Source organism: Pan paniscus, chromosome 12 (genome assembly GCF_029289425.2).
Source record: "Pan paniscus chromosome 12, NHGRI_mPanPan1-v2.0_pri, whole genome shotgun sequence".
In the NCBI taxonomy this organism is placed as follows: Eukaryota; Metazoa; Chordata; class Mammalia; order Primates; family Hominidae; genus Pan; species Pan paniscus.
In genome coordinates, this window is record NC_073261.2 from 45,713,923 (window position 1) to 45,736,284 (window position 22,362).

At 35.5% G+C, this 22,362-nt stretch overlaps 1 protein-coding gene across 6 annotated transcripts in view; it reads right to left on the bottom strand.

Annotated features, from left to right (window-relative positions):
* CTNNA2 (catenin alpha 2) overlaps positions 1 to 22,362 on the bottom strand; it is a 1,151,703-nt gene that overhangs the window by 19,773 nt on the left and 1,109,568 nt on the right. For 4 of the 6 annotated variants that reach the window (XM_014343874.4, XM_008969646.4, XM_034953441.3 and 1 more), the window contains 2 exons: positions 20,670 to 20,804; positions 9,749 to 9,892 (listed from right to left, as the gene is read on the bottom strand). The exons of 1 other annotated variant lie outside the window; for it this stretch is intronic. In XM_014343874.4, coding sequence (XP_014199360.1) covers positions 9,749 to 9,892; positions 20,670 to 20,804 — 279 coding nt within the window. The remainder of the gene's footprint in view (positions 1 to 9,748; positions 9,893 to 20,669; positions 20,805 to 22,362) is intronic. One more of the 6 variants, XM_003816599.3, reaches the window with a different exon arrangement.

The following is a 22,362-nucleotide window of genomic DNA, read 5'->3' on the forward strand; positions in this document are numbered from 1 at the left end:
TTGCTCAGGTCATATAGCCAGCTATTGAAAGTCAGCATTCAGTTCTTGTTCCACTCAATGGAGGGCATACACTTGCAAGAACTGCACCCCAAGCCTAACTCTTCCCAGTGCTTTTCAGATTCCTCATACGATGGGGATCATCGTGCCACTCAAAGCCTTCATTGGCAGCTTCTATCTGCCAGTATAACTCAGCAAGGGAAGGCTACTGGGAAACAAAGCCCTCCACCTCCCAGAAAAGCTGGTATGCTGTAGGCAGGAGTTATCTATCTTAATTCCCTAAAAAATGTAGAAAAAAAAGCCTTTTAAACTGTTTGCGGAACAACTAAATATGAGTATTGAGTTTCAAAAAACTACAAATAGGTTTTGTATAAGGTGTAAGAATAGGTTTTGTATAAGGTGTAAGAATAGGTTTTGTATAAGGTGTAAGGAAGGGATCCAATTTCAGCTTTCTGCATATGGTTAGCCAGTTTTCCCAACACTATTTATTAATAAATAGTGTTGGGAAAACTGGTTGTAGATGTGTGGTGTTATTTCTGAGGCCTCTGTTCTGTTCCATTGGTCTATATCTCTGGTTTGGTACCAGTACCATGCTGTTTTTGTTACTGTAGCCTTGTAGTAGTTTGAAGTCAGGTAACGTGATGCCCCCAGCTTTGTTCTTTTTGCTTAGGATTGTCTTGGCTATGTGGGCTCTTTTTTGGTTCCACATGAAATTTAAAGTGTTTTTTTTTTTTCCAATTCTGTGAAGAAAGTCAATGGTAGCTTGATGGGGATAGCATTGAATCTACAAATTACCTTGGGCAGGATGGCCATTTTCACGATATTGATCCTTCCTATCCATGAGCATGGAATGCTTTTCCATTTGTTTGTGTCCTCTCTTGTTTCCTTGAGCAGTGGTTTGTAGTTCTCCTTGAAGAGGTCCTTTATATCCCTTGCAAGTTGTATTGCTAGGTATTTTATTCTCTTTGTAGCAATTGTGAATGGGAGTTCACTCATGATTTGGCTCTCTGTTTGTCTGTTATTGGTATATAGGAATGCTTGCAATTTTTGCACATTGATTTTGTACCCTGAGACTTTGCTGAAGTTGCTTATCAGCTTAAGGGGATTTGGGGCTGAGACGATGGACTAAAGACTTAAATATAGGACTTAAAAATCATAAAAACCCTAGAGGAAAACCTAGGCAATACCATTCAGGACACAGGCATGGACAAAAACTTTATGACTAAAACACAAAAAGCAAAGGCAACAAAAGCCAAAATAGATAAATGGGATCTAATTAAACTAATGAGCTTCTGCACAGCAAAGGAAACTATCATCAGAGTGAACATGCAACCTACAAAATGGGAGAAAATTTTTGCAATCTATCCATCTGACAAAGGGCTAATATTCAGAATCTACAAAGAACTTAAATTTACAAGAAAAAAAAAAACCATCAAAAAGTGGGCAAAGGATATGAACAGACACTTCTCAAAAGAAGACATTTATGCAGCCAACAAACATATGAAATAATGCTCATCATCACTGATCACTAGAGAAATGCAAATCAAAGCCACAATGAGATACCATCTCACACCAGTTAGAATGGCGATCATTAAAAAGTCAGGAAACAACAGATGCTGGAGAGGATGTGGAGAAATAGGAACGCTTTTACAATGTTGGTGGAACTATAAACTAATTCAACCATTGTGGAAGACAGTGTGGCGATTCTTCAAGGATCTAGAACTAGAAATACCATTTGACCCAGCCATCCCATTACTGGGTAAATGCCCAAAGGATTATAAATCATTCTACTATAAAGACACACACACACGTATGTTTATTGCAGCACTGTTCACAATAGCAAAGACTTGGAACCAACCCAAATGCCCATCAATGATAGACTGGGTTAAGAAAATGTGGCACATATACACCATGGAATACTATGCAGCCATAAACAAAGAATGAGTTCATGTCCTTTACAGGGACATGGATGAAGCTGGAAACCATCATTCTCAGCAAACTAACACAAGAACAGAAAACCAAACACCACACATTCTCACTCATAAGTGGGAGTTGAACAATGAGAACACATGGACACAGGGAAGGGAACATCACACACTGGGGCCTGTCAGGGGGTAGGGGGCTCGGGGAGGGATAGCATTAGGAGAAATACCTAAAGTAGATGACAGGTTGATGGGCGCAGCAAACCACCATGGCATATGTATACCTATGTAACAAACCTGTACGTTCTGCACATGTACCCCAGAACTTAAAGTATAATAATTAAAAAAAAGGATAGATTTTGATTTCCATTCCCCAAATTCTTGCTTACTTAGAATTGAATCTTATAAGGGTAATTTAATTCTTATTCTTAGCATCCTGTCTTGGTTGCTCATCTAATATTCATTTGTCCTTCTCTTTATTTAGTGGCATCTCAATCTTAATCAGAGCAGCAATGTGCTGAGCTAAAACATTGTGTTTACCAGTCTCTCTTGCAGCAAACCATATGTATGGTGATGAAAGTGGAAATTGAAGAAGGGCAGAGGGGTGGAAGTTTCCAGGAAGCCTCCTTAGAGGGTACTAACATAGCTAGGAAGCACCTGGTTAACCCTCTCACCTCTTCTTCCTACATGAAAATTGGAAAGGTGGAACACTAGCAGTCATCTTAGACCAAAAGATGAACTTGAGAATAGATGGGCCATAAAGTTAGGAGGTGTCAAAGTCCTTGATGACTCTGTGTTCACTCTACTCTCCCTGAACTACAGACAGATGTATTCCATGTGAGAGAGAAATAACTCTACTTGTATGTTTCATCATTTGTAGTTAAAACTATATACAAATTTTTAATACAATAGTGGGCATTAAATATTTAGTAGACTTAAGTTAAAATATTTCATATTTATATATAATTATATGACAATTTGTGTGTCATAACCTTTGCATAAGGGGGCAAATGAAATCAACCATGTTACTTTCAAATTTCTTTTTACAATAAATTACTAATTTGATTCATTCAGCTTTTTGGGAAAAAATTCTGTAGGTTTCTATGGCATAATCTTTTCTTAAAAAGGGTTTAATATATCTGAAAATTTAACAGAGTAAATTATAAAGAAATTAAGTTAACTAGAAAAATAATTGCATTTAATTACTTGATTTTTGGCCCCAAATCCTAGTTAAAGAGTGCATTTCGAAATCTAGCATTTGAAGTCAGATGCTTTCACATAGAAATAAATGAATAAAAGTATGAATGACTGATAGACTTCAAAATCAATTATTGGGACTTTTTGGGTGTGATAACTCACTACAATGGAAGAAGGGACGGTAAAGAAGCTAATGTGTTAAGCATAGATTACGTGTTCATTATGCAGGGAACCAGGGAAAAAATGAGCATTCAAACATATTCCCTGTTATAACTAGCTTACAGACTAGTTGAGAGAAATATAATGACATTAAAGTGTCATACAAAAAATGACAGAAAGAGTACACCATGCTGTTGGAGAATATCAAAGAAGTCTTCCTGAAGCACTACTATGTACCAAACACTGACTTTGTGACCTCCAGGAAGTTTCTGAACTCCTCTGAACCTCATTATTCTAATATTTTCAATGGGGATGGTAGTATTTCCTCTAGAGCACAATTGAAAAAACATATTTCATAGTGCATTTTAAATGCTTCATACAATGCCTGGCACATACTAATCCTTCAGTTTATGTTAATGTAACTGTTGATATTTTGATATTTACCATGGGCAATTATCCCTCTGAGTAGCTATTGCTATTCTAATAAAAAGCAAAAGCCCAGGGAGGTTAAGAATGTTGCCCAGTTTCATCAATTGTACAAGAGAGTTGGTTTCTAAATTCACACCTAATAGCAATATCACTCTTATAATTTTAACATTATTTAACTTATATTCTTCAGATCTGTAACAATCAAAACCACATAGCTGTTGCTGTTCTCTGCTTGGCATTTATTTAGGTAAAAGAATAGGCCTTGAAGTAAATAATTTTGCCTGGAACATCTTTTTAGAACCACCCAAGGTTGTATTTGCTTTAGTTGGTGTAACAAGGGCAATGACAGAGCCACAGATCATTGGCAAGAGATATCTGTAAGAACTAAAATTAACTACATATATCTATATCTAGATACCTAGATATAGATATATATATCCTTAGGTCGTCAACCTTAGTTTGTTCACTTAATGGCAGGCACTGCCTCCTACCAGTCAACTGATTCTAGAAAGTGACAGTATCTATACCAAGAGAAGACACTGAAATTAACGGCAGAAAACAATTAAAAATAGGGTTCCCCATCAATCCTCGACTTCCAAACAAAGCTATTCTCAAATAAAAAAAAATAAATACAGAAGATTCTGGCAATCTGGAAATGATACGTTGTATGCAAAGCAATTAGGGGGCTAAATTAGAATCAATCCTTGTTGCTGTGAACTAAGGCTCACTTTCTTCTCAACCAGGGCTCATTTTCATGTCTCAGTAAAATGTAAAATTCCTTTCTAGTATCTCCCTCTCCTTAGGTCTTTTACCACTTCTCTAACTTTCTACACAGATTGATGGGTGTAAGGTAACAGCTGTTGTTCATGAAAAAAAGAAAAACAAACAACAAAGAATTTAGCACTTGTAAGTGACTATTGATTTAAACATATATAATTAACATTTTCAACATAGACCATATAGGTCATATACTGCATGGGCATGAAAGTTCAGTTCTTCCAGTCATGATGAGAATGCTGACATACACTTTTTTTTCCCAAGGAAGTTCACTTAATTAAAGAAGTCAAATGGCCCTACAAAAGAATACCATCCCAAAACAAATGTTACTCTGGATTATTGCCCCTATCTCTTCTCTTGGCACAACTTGGAAGATGTAGAACAACTTAGCTTCAATCTTCATTAACTCCTTGTATTGGAGCATGACAAAGAAAAATGAAGGATGGTCTCTTGAATGTTTACAGTTTCTTGTCTCACTTTCAAGGAGATTCAATAGCATCACTGATTATTTATATTTAATAACCATCTTTCTTAGTTCTCATGCTTAACCACAATTTAAACCAATTTTCTTGAGAATATGCTTATATTACCCTAAACTATTTTTCCCAAAATCTTTTAATAACATGATACTTTAATTTTTTACTCTGAAACTGCTTCTAACAACATAGAAACAGAATGAGTCAGTTCTGTTGCCTTGCAGGGATTCTAAAACTTTGGTGTGAAAATGAATCACCTGTTGTGTGTTGGGGAGTGGGATGGGGTAGTTAATTACAGACTCCAAGAACCTACTCCCTACCATTCCTGATTCAAGAAGTTTTTGCAACATGGCCCAGGATCGTGCATTTTAGTAGTCTCCCCCAAACCCCTTGCTTAGCTGGCATGCAGATAATCCTGATCATTTTCAATGCTACTCATTAAACTCAGCATGGTCAGAAGAATTTCTTTGATGTCCAACACCAACCTCACATCTTTTACTTTTCTCCATCTTTCCAGCCCTCTCTGACATTTTCAGCTTCAGTTATCCTGGAATACTTATATACCTCAATGTTATGGATGTTTCGTTTCTTTTCTGAGATATTCCTCCCTCTCCTTCCACCTGGAAAACTCCTATTCAGTTATGTGTGAAGGCTCAAAAAAAAATTACACCCCTTTATCCTTTTCTACAAAAATGGTCATAATATGTCTTTTAAAATGATTACTATCATCATAGTTACTAGTTCACGTGCTTGTTTTCCATGCTAATTCTATGAATGCATCATACGTAGAACAGGGAATATCCCATATTACATACTCAATGAATTTGTTGAATTATAGCTCTGACTGATGCTTTATTTCTAAAATGACCTCCAGAGACACTTAGGAGGAAGAAAGGAGAACAGTTGTCACCCTCATCATTTTTCTCTTGAAACAAACATAATCTAACTTCTGCTTGAACTTTTTTTTTTTTTAGAAACTAGCGCTAGTAGTCTTGCTTTGTTAAACTACCTTTGATCATACTACTTCACCATCCCCAAACAGAAAAATTTAGCCTTTGAAAGTGATTTCCTGAGAAAACAAATTCTAGAAGCTAATTCTGATGTCACAATAGGAAATTAGAAGCCATGTCACTGGGTGATCTAAACTGAGTCCTTGTTTACTTACTAAGTTCTTATAATCTGGTAAAGGGGCTAGGTAACAAAGCAAAGCAGTTCTAATCGTGGAATTCCAGTCTTTTAGAATGGCCAAGGTAATAACTTGGAAGAGACTCGAATGGCAAGAAATACAAAAACAGTTTTCCCTACGTGAGGCAAAATATCCACCGCAAATCTTCTGCAAATCTACAGCAACAGAGAGGCTTTCAAATTAAGTGTTCTTCGTCAGTGTGAATAAATCATACCCAAATCAATAACCTATTTCCAAGAGTATATGGGAAGGAGACTTGCATAATCATGTTCAGTTTTACTTAGTGTTAAAACCTTGTCAATATTGGCTGTTAAAGGATGGAGAAACTGATGTTATTCTTGCTTAGTGCCCAAGGAAATTGTTTGCTTTATAAAGTCATCTTGGTTACATGGATTCTCATTAGCTGATGGACATTTCCATCACCATCTGACATTTCTAAATCTGTTAATGATACCCCCAAATGATGATCTCTTTCCACTTTTATCACAATACCAGAATATCTCCAAGCTAGAGTCTTCCTCTTTCCTTCCTCTGCCTGTTATGTATTTCTCTTCCATAGTTGTGGCTGTGAGTGATCATGTGGGTTTTGTGTAACTGACCAAATGCCTGCCTGATTATATCTTTATAATTACTCAATTCACTCACTTGCTGCCTCCTAAATTCTTCCAAAGACATGTATCTCCTCTAGTACAGTCAGCATATGATTTAGGGGAAAGGGGTTCAGAAAAAGTATGAGGTTGAACTGTAAGCAATACATTTTGATTTTGACACGTCATGTCTGAACACAAGATATATCTTCAGCTCTATTTACAATTCTGTGGTCTTGAAGACCTGGAACACTTCCCTGTCCTTTTTATATACAATAACACAAACATCTAAACCGTTCTGTTCTCAGCTAGCTAAAAGTATCAGCTTTTTATAAGACTCCCCAGTGCAATCCAGCCCACCCAGGCCACAGGGATATTTATTTTGGCACTTACTGTATTCACTTCCAAGTTGGCACTTGGCACATGTACAGACTCCTCAAAGAGGTTGCACATTCCTCAAATTCAGGAGCAAGGCTTTACACTTTATCCCCCATAGTACATAGTTCCATACTCACCAATTCCCTACTTATCAACCCTTCCAAAACCACCTGGGATTTCCTGCAATATTACATAGGTAATTTTAAACTTTGAAGCCCCAGTAAGATCAGCTACATCTATTACCTAGTAAATGTTTTTTACATCCCCAATAATTAGAATAACACAAAGGTATGGAGTTAAAACATGAATCGGTCTTCCAAAATCATTATGTAGCTACCTATCATGGATTCTGCCTCTCTTCAGGTATCAATTTATATATAACTTTCTAAGTGGTTTAGATTTAGCAGATTAATCAAATGACGTTGTCTATTTAAAAGAAATGGCTCAGCCACATATATTATTAACCAAATAGCAGTATATCAGGTAGGCAGCACATTTTAAAACCTTGTTTAAACTGAATGTTTTTTCTGGATTTAATAATTGTATGTACAAAATAAAAACTGTATTTCATCAACTATTCAATCATTTTCCCATAAACCATTTCTTCAATAATATACCATAAAACCATAGATTTTTAGAGCAGGGATGCATTAGAATATCTCTTTTTGATCATCTACCATCATTTTACAGATGAGAAAAACTGAGGCCCGAGAGATCTAAGTAATTTGCTTTGAGTTACCTAACAAGTCAAGCACAGAGATAGAACTAGCATAGCAAGTGTTCAGACCCCAAATTAATGCAACCTCCACTCCATTTCACTGTCTCCTTTAGAGCACAATATATGTATGTATTTTAAAATTAAACTTTTAATACACACGAAATGAATTTAAAAAACACTGAACATCACTATAAATGAAACATGCACATGAAGATAAATAAGTGCATGCACAATGCATTCCATGATAGACTCTCTGAATTTGCACAAGCGCACAACACAACCGTTCTTAACTCACGAAGTTTAAAGATGATTGTGTCCCAAGGGTTTGAAAATATGAGCATTTCTTACCTGGCAGCTGTATGAGGGGTTGATAAAAGACATTAAAAACTTGAGCTATGATTAGACATCAGATTTTTCTGTCACTGAAGGTTTGCTTCTACCTGGGTTTCAGGGGTCTAGTACTTTTAATGGAAGGTAGGTCAGAGACTTAAGAGGGATAAACCAACATATAAGACTCTGGCATTATTGCCCACATTGCAATATTAAGTTGCCTGCAGGGGACTGTCATCAAAATCTTCCTATTGGCCAGTTATGGCCCTACCTTTCTTTATCAGGCCTGAAATCTTTACTGTTATAGTCACTTATTTAGGTTAGAAAACTTAGGTATCAAATAACTTCAAAACCCATTCCCCAACCCCAGGGTACTAAAGAGGGCAGTATCAGCTGTACTGCTTTTAAATATAAAAGTGTATAACATTGGGGGTCAGGGATTTATGCATAACAAAGAAGCTGTTGACGAGACAGAAAGGACTCTTCATTTTAAACCGAAACCAATTCTCCAACACAAATGTTCATCATGGCTAGCCAACCAGGGATGTATATTTAGAAAAAAAAAAAAAGGATGATACCCTCTTTATATATTTTATAATACTCATAATCCACACCAGGATGCTTTCATCCCACCCTAAGAAAAAAACAGGGTTTCACATTCTGGTGGTCAAACCCTTCTAAGAACACCCACCCAAGTGCTTTGATATCCCTTAAAGAGTCAACCACCTCCATGAACTCCCTTTACCCTTTTATACAAAAGCTTGCATCTTGACAGTTTTAATAGGTACCCAGGAGAAAACGAGGAAAGAAGTGGAGAAAAGTGCCCGCTCCAGTTGATCTTTTCTTTCTAAATACTAAGGCATATAAAAGAACTAATCAGCAATATATAGAAACCCAAATGAAACAATAGCAGCTTTTCATGCCTCTTAACTAGCAAGAGACCCTATGAAACAGCATCAGTGTTAGGACGTGCAACAACAAAAATGGGTAGTAAATCTGGCTGTGACACCTTGAAATGGCTGTGACCTTAAACTTGCAGGAGTTGTAACTTTTTTCAAAAAATGAACATTTTAGTCACTGCATTAGAAAGCTTTTATTTGTTAACACCCAAAGCATTTGTTGATAATCCTCATGTATCATCCTCATGTACATTTTAACCTCCACAATTTTAGAAGGGCCCACTGATTCTCATGGCAAACATGAGTAAAGGATATTTCATGACCCTGAAATCTTCCAAACAAAGAAGAATACATCCTTCTGACTAGCCTTCCTTAGTGAAGCTCACAAAGAGACTATAGAATGGATTCATTCCACATATGCCATGACTTTCAGTCCCAATGGGAAGAAAGACTGAGAAATAAAGAAATAAAAATACCTTTTTCACTTCTCAAGTTTAGACCACAATTGAAGATATATCTGTGCTGTGGAATTTCTGACCCACATAAAGAATAAATAAGTCCTTTGCCCAAAGTTGGTTAATATTAAGAGGCCTTAAGTGGGCACATTTTTATTTCCCTAAAATCCAATCCCCCCTGCCTTCAGAATTCATGATTACAATGAAAGACATTAGATTAGAAAGTCAATTTACTCACCATGGAGGAATCACTGCTTCCACTCCCGATCGGAGCTCCCTCAGCACAGGTTGGGAGGTGGGTAGAAAGTTGACTAGCCCTGCCCCCATCTATGACATCACAATCTACCTCATAAAAGGTAGTGAAAGTGCTCTGAACTCCTGTCTGATTTCCGAGAGATACAGAAAAGAGAGAATGAGAGAGAGAGAGCAAAAGAAAAAAAAAAAAAAAAGTACCCTACTTGGGAAGGGATTAGGGAGTGGAAGAGGGAATGGGTAATTGGGAAAAAAGAGATATATGAAGGAATTACGTGCTGAAAGAGATATACATATGGGCTTTCTTGACATTAAGCGGCCTGGCCATTTGGATTTCTCATTGGCTCTTGAACAGATAAAGGAACCATGTGGGAGGAGAATGAAGATGCACCCTGCCTTGTCAGGCACTGAAAGGGACAACTATAGTGGGGCTCAAAGCGGGTGAATCCCCTATTTAAAGTGTTGAAGATCACCAAGAGAGAAGGCAAGGGCTGCAGCTCTTAAAGCCTGGAACGGTATGTGGGGATCCCTGATGTCTTTCTTGGAAGTTCCATCGCCCTGCTGTGTGACCTTCCTTAAGCCTTTGGCCTCTGCACATCCAACCTCTGTACATGGTCCTCTACTAAGGGGATACTTACCTCTTTCATTGGGATCACTGAAGGACTAATGCATTCATTGTTGCTACAATTGCAACTCTTTTGACTGTTCCTTTTAACCCAAGGGTGGATTGTGTGAGGGGCATAATTTAAAGGATAAGCCAATAACCAATGCCCTTTTCTACCTTTAGAATCTTTTCTAAAGATTCTTTCAATATAAAATGTTACAATCTTGACTTTTTCTGTGTGTATCAAATATACAACTAAAAGGAGTAGTTAGAGTTCGTCTTCAGAACTGCAGAAAAAATCAAATGGCAAGTTTTCTGCAATCATAAAAAAATGCACTGTCACTCTCAGAGGTCAAGTTACATGACCCAGTGATGCCAACTGACCAAAATGTTTTTGTCATGGACGATTTCTGCTCTAGTCATAGCTTTATTTACCAAGTCTAGTTTTCGTAGAAAAACAAGAAAAGGCATGAGAATAGTATGTAGACCACTAAAATATTTTTTTCAATGAAAATTTAGGAGTTTAAAATAGACTACTCAAAGTTATTGATTATGGCAAAACAAAAGTAACAGACACTATTGAAGAGCAGGCACATCCTGAAACCATCCACATAAAAGGCCTTCATCTGCCTAGTGGAATACATGAAAAGTGAAACCATCTCTTTCCACAGAAAAAAATTTAGGAAACCTAGACATTCAAAACAATAGCTTGCAAATTATGGCATCATAAATGGCTAAAAACCAAAGCCTGTTTCTATATACAGATAAACAAAAATCTTAATTTGGGATTTTTCTGTTTTAAGCCAATATAATTCTATTTCTAAGCCCGTCATTCTTAGCGTACTAAATACATAAGTGTATTACAATAATTGCAATTTAAAATTAAGCAAAATTGGCAGATGAGAGAGCAGTTTGAAACACAGAAGCTACTAAATTCAAACTGATTATGGATTTGGCAACATCATGTCCATTTTTCACTTCAAAATAAATGTTAGAGACATTTAAAGAATGTCTTTAAAGAATTAAAGTAAATAGAAAAGAAAAAAAGTCTTGCATATAAAAGGGTGTTTTGCCTATATTTGACTTTTTCTGTACTTAACAGAAGAGGCAATGATACTCTGCATATATTTTCCTTGCTGTATCATTTATTATTTTTATTTTCAACAATTCTAAGTCTAAATTCAAATTATATATTCAACAGCTTTTTTTGTGTGTGAGATTTTTGCAATTAATGGCCCTATGAAGTTTTATTTTCTGTCCACTTTTACATATTGGATCATTGACTAGTTGGCTTATCTTTGACTTTTTTATAACAATCTCATTTGGTTTTATAAGTTAGGGATCTTCTGATTTTTCCCATTGTAGGAAATAAATTAGTCATTTAGCACAATTTCTCAGTTTTAAAAATTATTACGTATTAGAAACTTACTTGGATCATCTCATAAAAAATTTAAAGTTCATTAAGATTAATGATGCAATTGTCTATTCTTCCAATAAACACCTTAAGTTTTTACTACCCAATACAGATGGTACAATTCTCCCAGCGTTAAGATATTAAAATAAAAATGGAGTTAAACACTTTTAAAATATTGAAATAAAACAAACTGAACTTAGATTGTCTATTGGCATTTCTTATAATTGCCCATTGTCTCTTTGGAAATGGAACATGACTTCAGGAACCCAATGCAAAACTAGGCTGCATCAAAAGGATGCAGAGTGGTGAACTGTGCTGACTTCTTAGGTGAATTTAGTATGATTGATTGTGATATTATAATAATGCCTTTATATATGATATTAGTTAAAATAATAAAATTGCCTTTGATACAGGATGCAATGCCAGGATCAGATAATTTCCAAATCTCAGGATCTAGCCTCTTGACATTTTTCATGAAACCTAAGCTCTACTCCAACTGTAGATTAGCTGTATACTTCCCATGATATTTCAGAAATGGGTAAGTAGCCCTTTAAGACAAGATATGAAGTGTTTGCAAGATTTCAGTAGTCAAGACTCCATTATTATAGTCACGGTTGTAATTTCATTCTGACCAGACAGATGTAGGGCTGGTCTCAAATCTTTGTTTGAGGTTAATAAAAAGTTGTTTAGCTTCTTAGCACAAAAGATTGAGAAAAGTCAGGTGGAATAATATGTGCATTCCAAAAGAACAGTCTGCAGATGCATTCATCATGGAAGACAAGGTCAGGCATTTTTTTCATGTTAAGTTGATCAAAATGTTGTAATTGAAGAGAAATACCTCAATAAGAGGGGCTCCAATAAATGTGGATAGCAGCAGATTCAAATTGGAAGCTCTCGGATAAAGAGATGTTTTGATTTTGTTTTATGGTAGCGTCTCACATACAGAAATTTGGGCTGACAAACGTACATGGTTCTTAAAAGACGATGTTGACCATAACTTCTCCAGGATATTCTCAGTTGCAAAAGAGATTTGCCAAAGAAAATGGACGAAAGAGGTCAAGAGACAGGTTGTTCCGATTTGACAGGACATCTAGCCAGAGTTCCAGTCAATTTCATTATCAGCAAGGCATCTGCACAGATGAAGGTGTTCAGAGAAAACTAATAAAACAAGATACAGTATTGATGATAAAAGAAAAGATTAAAAGTCTAAATTAAGAAAGCTTGCCTTCAAGAAAATAGAATTAGGATGAAGTATTTGAGATATATTTATAGCCCAGAAGGAAAATTACTATTTAAGATAGAGTAAGACAATGTGTTCCGATGCAGTAAAAGAAATCTGAATGAAGAAACTCCACATTGCCCATCCGGAAACTTTCTTATTTGTAAGGTACATGGGCCATAAACATAAAGTGGCACATATTTCTCTTCTAAGGGCTGCAGTCAAAGCCATATTTTATAAATGATTTAACTTAGGCTGGAAAAAGCACTTGACAAAATAATCTGCAGGGACAGAATGTAGACGACAGTAAGTTAAACACACTTTTATTTCTAGAATATAGTAAACCAAGAAAACAATGAATGCACAGAGATAGCCATCAACAGATACTCTGCTATTCTAGCTGAAAACCCTATTTCAGTAAGCTGAGAAACTAAATGGAAAAAAAAATAAACATAGACTACACAGTCTAATAAAAACACAAGGGACAGAAAAATTTATCCTTTTCATGAAAATTATTTGGTATTAGAGATAAAGAGACTTTAAATTCCCCAACTCAATCAAAATATATCACCGTGCCTTTTACATAGTAGGGATGCAATGGAAATGTTGAATTCAGTGAATCAGAAAATATTCTTATGTGAACAAGAAATAAATGCAGCTCTTTGAATCTCTGATTGTTTGCCATTGGAAATTAGAAATGACTTATGGAAACTGATGTATTTTAAGAAAAATATTATTGTCAAAATGTCATCAAATCCAGTACTGAATAAAAAAATCCTGACTCAGTTTTGCTATGGATTCTATCTTATTTTTAACCAGCTAAGGTAATGGAAAGATGTGTAAAATCAATGACAAAATCCCCAGATAATCTTTAGCATATGATTTCAATATCCCTTCTCTTTTGCCTATTCATATTATATCACCTTGTTCACATATCAACTTTTTTCTTCAACAGACTTCAGTCCAGGAATTCCTGGGGTAACCCCAGTAGAAACAAGAAAAAAAAATCACAATGCATTTAAGTAACCAATTCTAAATAATCTGTTTCTTGACTAGAGCTGAGAACTGAAAAATTCAAGTGTTTACAGGGGCTGAATTTACAGACACCATTTCTAAATAAAGGTCTTCACTCAACACTTTGGCTTCCCATAATTATTTGGTTCAATGTAAGGAAACATTACATTAAATGTATTTGGATTTGCTCTTACAGATCCAAAACTGGTTCAAAACTTGGGAGAGGGTAGCTTTTAAGACACTTCTCAAAGCAATAATAATTTGAAACATTATTTGAAGTATTTTAAAATTATTTTTAAAAAATCTTGGAATGAAATCAGACCATTCTCATATATGAACAAGTAATCAAAATTAGGATATGTCTTATGGGGAAGCTTTATAAAATAATACTTCTTAAATAGGTTTGTCTGGGTTTTACACATATCCCAAGATACAGTCATCCCTTGGTATCCATGGGGGATTGGTTCTAGGACCCTAGCAGATATCAGAATTCAAGGATGCTCAAGTCTCTGATATAAAATGGCATAGTATTTACATGTAACCTACACACATCCTCCCGTATACTTTAAATCCTCTCCAGATTACTTATACCTATTATGATGCAAATGTTACATAAATATTATATAAATACTACATTGTGTTTTATCTGTACTATTTTTATTGCTGTATTGTTACTTTTATTTTTTTCCAAATATTTTCAATCCCAGGTTGGTTGCATTCTCAGATATAGAACTCACAGATACAGAAGGCCAACTGTATATGCAATCACCTCCCCTCATCCAGGTACCTCCCATGTGTCCAATTTCCAAGTTTTCAAAAAGTATTACTGCTAATTGGCTACTAAATCATTCTCAGAATATCAACTGAAATCTAAGGCATTAATTGATAATAAATTAAGTTGTCAATTATTTACCTTTCTTCTTTTAATTAGAACATCTCAAAACTTGAAAAAATTCTAAGACCCAAAGGAATGAAATTTTACTGATTGAATGACAAGTAATAGCACTGATATCTCAGGGGACACTCTTCTTAAAGCTATAACTCCTGCTGTTACAAGCAGTAATGCCCTCAAACTAAAATAGAAATTACTCGTCAGCCCACAAGTTTAGGTGACACAATCAAATCCATCCACAGAGTAGTAGATCGAATTAAGGTCAATCCATGTCTCCAGTTAAGGTAAGAAGAGTTATTTGCTTGATTTGCATCCTAGCTTTGCCACAACACAGTATGTTTTCTTATTTTAAAATGAGTATATTGGAACATAGTATTTCCCTATGCATTAAACAATTCAGTTAGATAACCAACTGCTTTAATTCCATCAATGAATAACTGATTTTTTTAATGGCCATAACTGATTATATTGGTAAGTTTAGGGTGACCATCACAGAAAATGTAACTGAAGAGTCACTTTCTATAGTGGAGCAGTATACCAGACTCCTTCGTACAAGACTGTCTGAATTCAGAGAACAGACACAGGTGTAGTGCAAAAGACACAAAGCTTTCTATGATGCCCAGCACCCAAAGAAATTTTTACTTTCTCATTAAAATTCCTATTAACTTCCCATTTCTTCCAAAAATAAGTCTTGAATTGGTAAACTGTCACTTTTAACACTCTGGGGGAATGAATGTTCAGTGAAAAAACCATAGAAAGGTTATTTCCCTCTGAGGGTGTCTATAATTTGGGTTGTGCAGAAATCAATGACCATTCATACTGGTATGAATGTAACTAAGGAAGACTTAATGCAGGAATCAGAATTTAAATGGTTATAGTTTCACTATCAACAGATTGGGGAACGGGTTTTTGGGAAAATATGGAATCATGCAACCACTCATTTTACTAGCAAAGTATATGCAAAGAACTACTGCCATTTACTCTGTAAAAGGTAACTACTCATTTCATTTCATTCGTCACAATTTCTCCACTATGCCTAACATCCAGATTTACAATCTGAAGTTTGTTTTTATCTTTCTCTAGGTTTGGACACTGCAACTTTTCCTACATAAAGGAAGGTCCTTTAAGCACGGAAGGTCTGGATAAAATTATTTTGAACTGCTATGAATTCCTAGAACATCTACCCTTTTGTTCAAATGAAACACTAACATGCATTCCAAACCCAAATTGAAATAGCTAGCACTTTAGATTTTTTTTTATTACTGTTATACTTTGATCCGTGGAGATCATGAAGAATTGACTATACACAGAAGATATAAAAATTAAGAAAAAAAGGTTGCTTAATGTACAGGTCTACACAATTAGATGCAATTCTTGTTTCAATGGCTGTTTTAGCTCATTACAAAATACTGGCACTTTTTAAAAATAAAAGGAACACACTGCTCTTCAAATACAATGTAATTCTCATCTCAACAAACCATATATGTATTATTGTACAAAATATATCCCACATTTTCTTTTCCCTAATTTGTATTGGATCAGATAGTTTATACTTATCAATCTTGTTCAGTTCCTGACCACTTCACTAAGGTTTATTGAGGGTGTTAAGAGTAAATATCAAATCAATTGTGCTCTGTGTTTGTATGTTTGTATGCACATATGCATCTTTGAATATATGCCAGTGTCAGGTAGAACTGATTTGAATATTATCAGTATCCAATATTTTTAGGAATGTATATTACCCGTATCATGAATATTCATGTTGATTGTAATTAGAGTCCAATTTTTTAAAATAATGTGAAACGTGGGCAATAAGAATTACTGTAATTGACCCCTCAGTCTCCAATCTTCTCTTTACCAATTCAAATCCTACCAGTGTCACAAGTTAAACTTGCTCACCTTGTCAAACCTCTCCCCTAAACCCAATTGAGAGGCATTCAGATTTGGAAAAGAGATATTTAAATGGCAAAGAACAAAAGTACGTATTAGGGCAAGCTTCTCAATCTCTCAGGAATAGGTCAGTAATCCATTCATTCAGCCCAAGGACTTAAGCAACTAGCATTCCTCACCTCCAAACTTGACTCAAATATTTTGTTAATACAGAGACATTTATATGTAATAAAATCTATTAAAATTTGTACCATTTTTGTGTACATTTGGCCATAAATTACATCCTCGTCTCTCCTGAACATTGAATTCCTCATCAAAGTAGGGTTATTGCTGTTATGTTCTGACTTCATTGTTATAATGAGGCTCCTGTTATCTTTTAACTTTAAAAAAACAGTTTAGGTAGGCTTTATTAGGTTTATCAGAATGTTTGATATTCAGTATGCTAATTTAAAAGTCCTACATTAGTATTTCTAATATTGTTCAGAATCATACGCTATGTATAAATCTTTGGGTAGCTAAAAAATATTGAAGGTCATGGAATGATTTTTATTTTTCCAGATCCACGTATACATCTCCATTTTTAACTTTAAAAGTGCTGATTAAACCCTGTGAAACCTGGCAAACAAAAATTAGTCAAAAACATGATAATTAAATATACAGGTAATACCCCTATTATGATACTGGAACATATTTGTATTCAAAATAGTATTTACATACTAAAAAATATATGGCTTAACTTTTCTCCCATAAGATAATGCTGTCACATTTAATGGACATTACTTGCGCTAAACTAATTCAAGGCATGTTATCTTTAACTTTCTCTTTCTTTTTTCTTTTCTTCTACCTTCTTCCTTTATGCCTCTTCTCTTCTACCCTCCCCTCCCCTCCTTATCTTTCTTTCTGCTTTCAATATTCTTTTTTTCAAAAAAGCCTGTAAACTGGCTTAAGAATTCAAGCAAACATTAAACTAAGCAAATAAATAAAGCCAATTTATAGACGGTTTAATCTTCTGAAACTCAGTTTCCTCTACTTTCACTTTAACAATTCTATCATATTTTTTCTTTTCCATTACTCCCTTAGTAACCAGGTTAAGCTGAATTGGCTCACGAATGCATTTTCTACTTTGAGATTTAATAAGAATGTCACTTTTTGGTTGAGACAGGTTTAAGCCAATGACAAAAAAAAAACCTAATTGCCAGGTAGGAAACCAATGGTATTTCTTAGATAGCAGTTGTGTGGATGAGCATACACAGAAACACATCCTGGACTGCTTTATTTCTCCAGATCGCCGTCATGATGCCTGGAGAGCTTTTGTATCCATTCTCCTCCGTGACCTGTTGAATTATCTGTCCCCACCTCTCAAGCCAAAAGCAGACACAACACAAGAGGCCTTTCTCAGTTTGTATACATAGAATCACATAAAACAAAAACACGCTGACATAAGACACAATTGTGCATTTTGCTTAACATATGTTCATCATGCCAGCATAAGACTAAAAACGCGGCTCTCTGTTTTGACATCAAAATCATTTTTCCTGGCAAAATGGAAATAATATGTCCAAATCTCTTCTGTTTGGGTAGAGAGGTTGACTTCTAACAAATGTAACTTTCCTGGGGGCTTTCATATATTTCAGAGAAGCCGTGGCTTTGAATCCCATGTGTATAAACACAGGGAAAAAAGAAAGAAGATTTAAGTATTTCTTTTTGGATTGTACATTAAACTATGATGGCTTCTTCTGAAAAAAAACAGCAACTTTGCCATGCCACATGACAGAATAAATGGGTGTAATTTTCTTGGCAAAATCATTGAAAATGTGTGTGTATGGGGTCTCACATTCTTGACTCTTTCAGAACTTTGAAAGCAGTCATTTGTGGCTATTTTGCACAGTAAGCATATTCATTTTTTTTCCTCCATTGGCCATCAGTGAAGGAGCATGAAGAATAAGATGGAGGCAGAATTGGCAAAGACAGCAGACTATAGATGTAGGTGTGGCACCAAACAGCAATCAAGCTTGGAATAAATCATGAGGAAGCCAAGAGCAGGCCCATGACAGAGCATATATAGCAAATTTTTATAATGCATTTGCCTCAGAATAATTATCAAGTTGAACAACATTCTTCTAAAAGAAGCCTTCTCCCATGCAAGGATTTATGAACTTTGCCAACAAGACTCAAAGAAGGGAACAGGCTTCTTGATGGTGTTCCCAATCTCAAACACCTCTATAAAAGCCAACAGTGCAAGTGATAAAAGCCAGTGATGGTTTGGACTACATCTAAATGAGGAAAAGACAATGGAAATGAAGCTTTGGAGGCAGTGACAAACAATGGGTACTGAGAGGATGACGGAGAGCGGCTCTGCTAGTAAAAATTGCCCAGATGAGGTTGTGGAGTCTGAGATCCACAAAGATGCTTTGAGCATCCACGTAAATAATAAGATTGGAAAGTAACAAATGAAAGCACACAAGGCAAGCTGAACAAAAAGCACTCAGTTCCACAGGGGCTATATACAGATGGACATGAAAGCTGAGTGGTATGGGAAACTATACCATCAAGGCTGAAGATAAGAAAGGCAGCAAGGAAGATGCAATGATTTGATCACTTCTTGGCGAGAGAATCTTGGTAATTACCAGCTTGGCAGAAAGGACACATTGCAAGACAGATTGCTCTTGGTTGTTGAAGAATGTTGAAGCAGGATCATTTTGGAAATGCAAAGAGGTGACTGTGCTTTGGGAAGAGGCACAAAATAGCCAATTTACTGGGATCTAGGTGGGACTGCATGAAACAGGCTTTCCAGATGGTGTCTCTATGCAAGCCAGATCAGTTCTTTTCCCAGCTATGTTTTATGCAACTCAAACAATATGGGAACAAAAACAGGTGGGTTCAAGAATGATTTGTTCACATGTTTTTACCAAATGGCCAAACTTCTAATTCCAAAAATGGCTTCAGGAAGAACTGAGCTTTGTGACTAGTCTGATTTTCATAAGGTATTCACCACGCTGATAATATTACGTGCCTGGTAATTACTCACTTGAAATGGTAGCATCATCATGTCTGACTGGGAAAAGAACTAAGGTGTCAGAGCCACATTTCTGGACTTGCAAATAATTTGCAACAAATGGCACCCTGTGTTGAGAGAAAGGGGTTGAGGGAGGAGAAGAAGCCAAGGTGAAGAACCTCAACACATATTTGGAAATCTTGCCAAGAAATTGTGATTCTTCTAAATATTCATTGAAGTTATTTCTATGCATTTGATAAAAATGGACTAGATAATTATATTTTCATGAGAAAGGAAACACTGGAGTGATTGAGCAAAGAATATATAATTGTTAGTGTTCGACAATTATGTTAGTTTTTGGCAACAGCACATCAACCTGTATTCAATTCAAACATCTTCTGGCTTTCAAGGGTTACTGATAACCTAGTATGCATTGGAACCTGATGAATGAATTCCTATTGTTTTCATCATCTCTAACATGTGAACACAATCCACACATAGAGAGGCTGGCTCCTGAACAGAGAATGAAAATTACTAGGACTAACAGAAGGAAGTAGACTCACAATGAGTAAATATACAAAAGCCCCAAATAATTATAATAGTCACAGCTTGGCAATGAGTTTCCAGACTACAAAATTAGTTTTCTTGTGAAGAATGGAGATTTTACAAGGCTAGAATAAACACAGGGTAATTGGAAAATCAAATTGCTCTTTGTGAGTTATTGTAAGGTCTGGAATAATGGTGATAACATTTATTTTAAAAAATCCCTCCCTATAAATCACTGTAGTTTGGTGTTTTTAGCAGTACTGTTGCCAAGAATGTTTGCCTTGGAAGTGCAACGGTGGGAATTTTACATTGTGAAGCCCAAGTCCAGCTTACCCCTGACACAATGAGCTCTCCTCCCAGATTCTGCACTTCTGCCTTCACCTTGCTGCAGATATTAAGCTGATGGCAATACAAGGCAATTCGTTGAAGGTAGGCTAATAAATCCTGCTTACATGCTGAATCAGGACACTATAAAACATTAAAAGAGTGATCTTGATTAGTAAGTACTCTTCAGTTTCTAACATTTGTTATAGAAAAGCTGCAGGAAGAAAAGTTTTCAGTGTCATATACCTTAATTACATTCATTTAACTTAACTTTTTCACAGTGCATTTTAGAAAGGCCACAGACTGTAGTTTAGAATGGTTGGCTCTACTTTAATAAAATTTTATCAGAAGAAAATTGAAGATATTCCAGAAAGTCTTATCGGGACTTCTTTACATGTTTATGAGTATTTTTACCTCCTGTCTTCTAAACTCTAAAGAAACCTAAATATTTTACAGTTTTCTTCAACTTTCACTATGTGAAATGTTATTTTAATGCAGAGGACCAAAGGATGCTAAAAGTAAATCATTTTGTGTGGCACTCTCTGCCAAGCATAAGGGACAGTTTCAATCCAGTTAGTTGGGGGAAGAAAATCAATTTGTTTCCTTTGTTCTCTAATAAATGTATCATTCACTTATAAAAAATCTATTACATTTTTTGGAATTTAATATTTATCAAAATGTAAGCAACATAATAACCTGCCTTTAAATGAGAGACTGAAATGGTTCATGACTACTGTAAGAAAAACAGATTTGACAGAATGTATCTGAAGCCAGCTGAAAGAAGTTCATAAGAGTAGCAACAGAGTCCTTTGATGGACGCACCGGAGTCAACTCTGGCTAAGGAGTTTGGATTTTCATTATGACCGAAGTAGGCGGGTGTCCATCAAGCACACACAGAGCTTGGCTGAACACTTCTAGAGACATTGACATGACTCCTGAAAACATTTCTGAGGCTTCATTGCCAATGGCTACCGAGGAATTGAGATGCCTATATATTTCTTTTGCTATCAAAGGTTCAGCTTGAGCTACTTCCAGGCCATTTAATTGTTCTGTATCAATTTGGTACTTGTAAAGGACATAAAATCACCAGATCCTTAATACTATAAGAAATAAGTACCTACAGCCAGAACTGAAGTATCTTATTTAGAATGAGAGGATGGAAGAAAGACTCTGAGCTAAGTTTCCCTCAAGCTCAAGAAAGGAAATTCTTTTATCAATACTGTAAAGCCAGTGATTACATATAACCATCTATTGAATAAATGATAAAGGGATATTTTTTATATTTAACACTTACCATTGTGGTATTTTTTCACTAACTGCATTTATCAAGAAAGAATTCCACAGAGACTGTTTTTAGCTTCTTACAAGTACTTCATACTGTAATATTTATCCTACTCTAGGGACCCATACACGGAAAGGGATTAACTTTAAAATGATATCTCCCCAGAGGGCTGACAAGGCTTTTGATACAAATACCTTGCAGCAAATTAAACTGAAAGTTCTATCCCAATGGAACAGTAATTAAAAATGCAACAGTCCATAAAAAGTTTATATGGCACGCATATCTCAAATCTTTATAAAATATTTTCCGGCAAAATAAATGTAACCAATCCAGTCCTTGATAATACTCATTCTATTCTATTATTTAAACAAAAGCAGTTAAAATACACATTTAAAAAGGCATGATGAATCAAGGAAAATA